The sequence below is a fragment of the Trachypithecus francoisi genome, unplaced genomic scaffold (assembly GCF_009764315.1).
Source record: "Trachypithecus francoisi isolate TF-2019V2 unplaced genomic scaffold, Tfra_2.0 Lachesis_group5, whole genome shotgun sequence".
Lineage (NCBI taxonomy): Eukaryota > Metazoa > Chordata > Mammalia > Primates > Cercopithecidae > Trachypithecus > Trachypithecus francoisi.
Genome location: NW_022681470.1, coordinates 96,441,033 through 96,447,178, shown reverse-complemented (window position 1 = coordinate 96,447,178; position 6,146 = coordinate 96,441,033). Strand labels below are relative to the sequence as shown.

Below are 6,146 nucleotides of genomic sequence, written 5' to 3'. Positions count from 1 at the left end.
CAAGTTAAGGAAAAAGGTAAAAAAACAAATTTTATAAAGGAAGGAGAGAGGACAGAGAAAGCTTGATGTTTCAAGTGAATCTTGTTGGCATCTTTTTGGGTAAACTGATTTTCTCTCAAAGAACAAAAAGGAGTGTCTGGTAATTTTATCCTTGAGTGGGCAGGGATACAAAAGAAAAGTTTCAGTTGTTTATGGGTTCTTCAGAAAACTTGAGAATTTAGCTGTCTAAACGTCTGGCTAAAACTATTTTAAGGTCTGTGTGTCCTTCTATCAGTACCTCTCCCATAGTTAGACTAGGTCTGCACTGTTTTCTCATTATATATTTTTTTCTTAGCCTGTTAGTTATGCCTGGTTCCTTTAGACAGGAGCTACAGGAGGTAGCCACATAAGCTGGTTGTGAGACTGGGGGCAAGATGGCAAAGTGTATCAGACAAATGGACAAAGGCATTCTCTCTGTGTATGTCTGTGGAAGTTCAATGAGGCCTGAAGGTATGGTATCTTATGGAGTTTGCAGCTTTGTAGGGGCATTTGGGGAAGCACTTCAAGCAGGAAAGCATGACACTTTCCTGCTTTCAAAGATGGAAGGAAATACCATCTTCGAGTGGCTTGTGGAGAACAAATATAGACATACTGTTTGAGGCTAACTAGAAAAATGAGTTTGTTTGTTGCTTTTCATTCAATCCCTGCACCTATTGGGTATTATTGTAATTTTGACAATTTTACTTTATCTTGGTTTACTGAAGTGTAAGTTCAATAAAGGTAGCTTTTTGGAAGTGCTTTTGTAAAACCACTAAATACAGACTTGGAGACTTGAGATCTAAGTGCTACTTTGGTGTGGATTATTTGCGTTATAGACTCATCTGCAAAATGTGACCACTGGCCTACATATCACTTCTAGTGTGATATTATGGGAATGAAAATTCGGGTATGATTCTTACAGAAGCATATTCCTTCTAATGGTAGAACTTCATTCATATTTTTACTATTCTTTTTTCAGCCTTTTCATCTACTTGCTTAAATTATAAAGATACAAATATTTTCCTTCCAGGCCAGGAGGGCACTTCTTTTTAATTCTTTTTCCTTTGTCAGGATATATCAGCACAACTTCTCTGCTCCAACTAGTCTCCATTGCAAAGCATTTTCTAGTGTCTTTGGAAGAAGGATCTATGGTCAGTAATTCCTGTTTCCTGATCTTCCTTTGACATGGCTTAATCACCACCTAAGTTGATAATTCCATATTAATAATAGTGATTGTCATGATTGAACAAAGTGTGTTTTTTGTTTTCCTGAATGTGATTGTGGGACAGTGATTATGTTGGAGAAAAATATAGGCCTTGGTTAAATTTTGTCTTTCATTATTTATTACTTGTTATTTTGAATGTACTCTATCTGCTCTATGTTCATATAGCTTTCCAGTGATATAGAAGACATCTAATTCTGGCCATGGGGAAGTATGTAATTTGGGTTTATGACAAATAAGCATACAAGAGACAAACAATATTATATGATCAATAGTTTATTTTTAATTTAGATGCAGTTTATAAAATACTAATTATATCCAAGATGATTTTTTTGAATACAGAGTAATAGAATTCCAATAGAAGGATAATAGAGAAAGATGTGCTAGCCCTGATGTTGATACAGCCACTTTGGTATACAGAATTGTTTTATATTTTTGGCTCCTTCGATATTTCAGGAAAAGATTAATTTAGAAATTCAGAAAGTATCTAAAATTTAAACTTTCAAAAACATAAAACATTACTTGAACCCCAATCTCCTAAAATACTCCTAGTTTTCTTTTCCTTCTTCTTTTTTGAGATGGAGTCTCGCTCTGAAGCCCAGGCTGGAGTGCAGTGGTGTGATCTCCGCTCACTGCAAGCTCTGCCTCCCGAGTTCACACCATTCTTCTGCCTCAGCCTCCCGAGTAGCTGGGACTACAGGCACCTGCCACCATGCCCGGCTAATTTTTTGTACTTTTAGTAGAGACGGGGTTTCACCGTGTTAGCCGGGATGGTCTTGATCTCCTGACGTCGTGATCCACCCGCCTTGGCCTCCCAAAGTGCTGGGATTACAGGTGTGAGCCTCCGCACCCGGCCAAATACTCCTAGTTTTGTAAAGATAGCTCTCCATGATATTGATTTCTCCTATTTAATATTTCTGAAATATAGAGTTTAAAGATTACTACACAATAAAAATAAACCACAACCAAACTAATGAAATACTGTAGCATATTTTAAGCAGATTGACAGGAAAAGATAACTTCCCTGAAAGTATTATGAAGTTTCTTGATTGAAAGTGATCTTGCTTCATTCTTCTATTCGTGGATTAATGCCTTTGCCATTAATTTCTTACTCATAGTAATAGTATCTCTGTGACTGACTAAATCCCAGTTGTTTTGATATATCACTAGAATGGCCATATAAACCTGGTTGCCTATTAATATATGTCGCATAATACCTTGGATGATCTTCACCAAATGCACTTGCTTTTCGGATATCAGATCTTTCCTTGAAAACCACAGGATTGGAATTGTAACTAACACTTCCATGCTGAGAGGGTCTAAACCTGGATTCACCATAATCATAATCTGCACTACCATAGCTGCCATGTCTCCAAACTAAACCTGATTGACCTCTTTCCCTTTCGGTGCCCTCAGAGTGATAATTATAAGAACTAGAACTGTGAGGACTGCCACGTGACTGTATTCCTGAACGATATTCAGAATCTTGTGAAAGACTACCAAAGTGACCATGTTCTTTACTGGTACTAGTGTCTGAATGTACAGAGGAAGATTGAACATGATTGGCTGTATCATGATAATAGGATCTGGGGTGTCTGGATACATCTCTTGACTGCTCCCGAACAGATCCATGAGGGTTTCTGGAAGCAGACTCAGACTGCCTCTCAGAGTCTTCTGAGTCTCCCTCACTGGCACTGTCCTGGCTAACACTGGATCCCCAGCGCGTGCTTGTCCTGAACCCCCCTGATTGTCCCTGGCTGGACTGTGAGTGTCTAGAGCTGCCGGCCCGATTGGAAGCCTCGTGGTGACCCGACCCTGAGTGCCTGTATCCATCTCCTGATTGTTCCTCATGACGTGTTTGTCTGCTTCCACTTCTTGATCCTGACTGCCTATGGGAGGCATCAGACCTTCCTTGGGATGTGGTGTGGCTGTGATGGGACCCTGAGTGTCCACAGCTGTCTACCGATTGCTCGTGGTGGAATCCCTGCCTTCCTCCTCTGCTAGACCCTGTGTGTCCATGAATGGTATCCTGAACGTCATGGGACACTGAGTGCCTGGAGCTGTCTCGTGCCTGCTCATTGCGGGACACTTGTCTTCCACCAGTGCTAGGCCCAGTCCGTCCATGAGTGGACTCAGACTGTTCATGAGTGCTCATTTGGTAGAGGAAAGACCCTGAACGTCCAGACCTTTCCCCTGACCAGTCACGTGCAGACTTTTGGTGGCTGTGTGTATGGGGCCCAGCCTGTCCGTGGCCTGACACTGACTGTGTGTCTGAGTCTTCTGAATGTCCCTCACTATCACTGACCTGACTACCTCTTGGTCCCTCATATCCATGGTCAGTGACGGCAGATGAAGCTTGTCCACGCCCAGTTCCTGATTGTCTGGATCTGTCTGCTGACTGCTGGTGGCGGAATCCGTGTCTTTCTCCTGGACTTGATCTTGCCTGTTCATGGGATGATGCAGCCTGTCCACGAGAGGAAGTCTCCGCGTGACGAGTGCCTGATTGTCTGGAGCTGTCTGCAGAGTGCCCGTGACCAGCTCTGTCTTCGTGATGGGACCCGGGATGTCTGGATCCATGTCTTGACTGCTCCCGAACAGATCCATGGTGGTTTATGGAAGCAAACTCAGACTGCCTCTCAGAGTCTTCTGAGTATCCCTCACTGTCACTGTCCTGACTAACACTGGATCCCCGGCGCGTGCTTGTCCTGAACCCCACTGATTGTCCCTGGCCGGACTGTGAGTGTCTAGAGCTGTCGGCCTGAGTCGAAGCCTCGTGGTGACGTGACCCTGAGTGCCTGGATCCATCTCCTGATTGTTCCTCGCGACGTGTTTGTCTGCTTGCACTTCTTGACCCTGACTGCCCACGGGAGGCATCAGACCTTCCCTGGGATGTGGTGTGGCTGTGATGGGACCCTGAGTGTCCAGAGCTGTCTACCGATTGCTCATGGTGGGATCCCTGCCTTCCTCCTCTGCTTGATCCCGGGTGTCTATGAATGGTGTCCTGACCCTCATGGGATGCTGAGTGCCTGGAGCTGTCTCGTGCCTGCCCATTGCGGGACCCTTGTCTGCCACCAGTGCTGTGCCCAGTCCGTCCATGGGTGGACTCAGACTGTTCATGAGTGCTCACCTGGTAGAGGAAAGACCCTGAACGTCCAGACCTTTCCCCTGACCGGCCACGTGCAGACTCTTGGTGGCTGTGCGGATGGGGCCCAGCCTGTCCGTGGCCTGACACTGACTGTGTGTCTGAGTCTTCTGAATGTCCCTCACTATCACTGACCTGACTACCGCTTGGTCCCTGGTGTCCACGGTCACTGACTGCAGATGAAGCTTGTCCACGCCAGTTCCTGAGTGTCTGGAGCTGTCTGCTGACTGCTGGTGGCGGGATCCGTGTCTTTCTCCTGGACTTGATCTTGCCTGTTCATGGGATGATGCAGCCTGTCCACGAGAGGAAGACTCCGCGTGACGAGTGCCTGATTGTCTGGAGCTGTCTGCAGAGTGCCCGTGACCGGCTCTGTCTCGTGATGGGACCCGGGATGTCTGGATCCATCTGTTGACTGCTCCCGAACAGATCCATGGTGGTTTCTGGAAGCAGACTCAGACTGCCTCTCAGAGTCTTCTGAGTATCCCTCACTGTCACTGTCCTGACTAACACTGGATCCCCGGCGCGTGCTTGTCCTGAACCCCACTGATTGTCCCTGGCCGGACTGTGAGTGTCTAGAGCTGTCGGCCTGAGTCGAAGCCTCGTGGTGACGTGACCCTGAGTGCCTGGATCCATCTCCTGATTGTTCCTCGTGACGTGTTTGTCTGCTTGCACTTCTTGACCCTGACTGCCCACGGGAGGCATCAGACCTTCCCTGGGATGTGGTGTGGCTGTGATGGGACCCTGAGTGTCCAGAGCTGTCTACCGATTGCTCATGGTGGGATCCCTGCCTTCCTCCCTGCTTGATCCCGGGTGTCTATGAATGGTGTCCTGACCCTCATGGGATGCTGAGTGCCTGGAGCTGTCTCGTGCCTGCCCATTGCGGGACCCTTGTCTGCCACCAGTGCTGTGCCCAGTCCGTCCATGGGTGGACTCAGACTGTTCATGAGTGCTCACCTGGTAGAGGAAAGACCTGAACGTCCAGACCTTTCCCCTGACCGGCCACGTGCAGACTCTTGGTGGCTGTGCGGATGGGGCCCAGCCTGTCCGTGGCCTGACACTGACTGTGTGTCTGAGTCTTCTGAATGTCCCTCACTATCACTGACCTGACTACCGCTTGGTCCCTGGTGTCCACGGTCACTGACTGCAGATGAAGCTTGTCCACGCCCAGTTCCTGAGTGTCTGGAGCTGTCTGCTGACTGCTGGTGGCGGGATCCGTGTCTTTCTCCTGGACTTGATCTTGCCTGTTCATGGGATGATGCAGCCTGTCCACGAGAGGAAGACTCCGCGTGACGAGTGCCTGATTGTCTGGAGCTGTCTGCAGAGTGCCCGTGACCGGCTCTGTCTTCGTGATGGGACCCGGGATGTCTGGATCCATCTGTTGACTGCTCCCGAACAGATCCATGGTGGTTTCTGGAAGCAGACTCAGACTGCCTCTCAGAGTCTTCTGAGTATCCCTCACTGTCACTGTCCTGACTAACACTGGATCCCCGGCGCGTGCTTGTCCTGAACCCCACTGATTGTCCCTGCCGGACTGTGAGTGTCTAGAGCTGTCGGCCTGAGTCGAAGCCTCGTGGTGACGTGACCCTGAGTGCCTGGATCCATCTCCTGATTGTTCCTCGTGACGTGTTTGTCTGCTTGCACTTCTTGACCCTGACTGCCCACGGGAGGCATCAGACCTTCCCTGGGATGTGGTGTGGCTGTGATGGGACCCTGAGTGTCCAGAGCTGTCTACCGATTGCTCATGGTGGGATCCCTGCCTCCTCC

At 48.0% G+C, this 6,146-nt stretch overlaps 1 protein-coding gene across 1 annotated transcript in view; it reads right to left on the bottom strand.

Annotated features, from left to right (window-relative positions):
- Positions 1–1,969: 1,969 nt before the first annotated feature.
- FLG (filaggrin) overlaps positions 1,970–6,146 on the bottom strand; it is a 20,943-nt gene continuing 16,766 nt past the window's right edge. The window contains 6 exon segments of the mRNA XM_033196711.1: positions 1,970–4,576; positions 4,579–4,761; positions 4,764–5,180; positions 5,183–5,350; positions 5,353–5,907; positions 5,910–6,145. Of these exon segments, the coding sequence (XP_033052602.1) occupies positions 2,349–4,576; positions 4,579–4,761; positions 4,764–5,180; positions 5,183–5,350; positions 5,353–5,907; positions 5,910–6,145 (3,787 nt within the window). The 3' untranslated portion in view covers positions 1,970–2,348.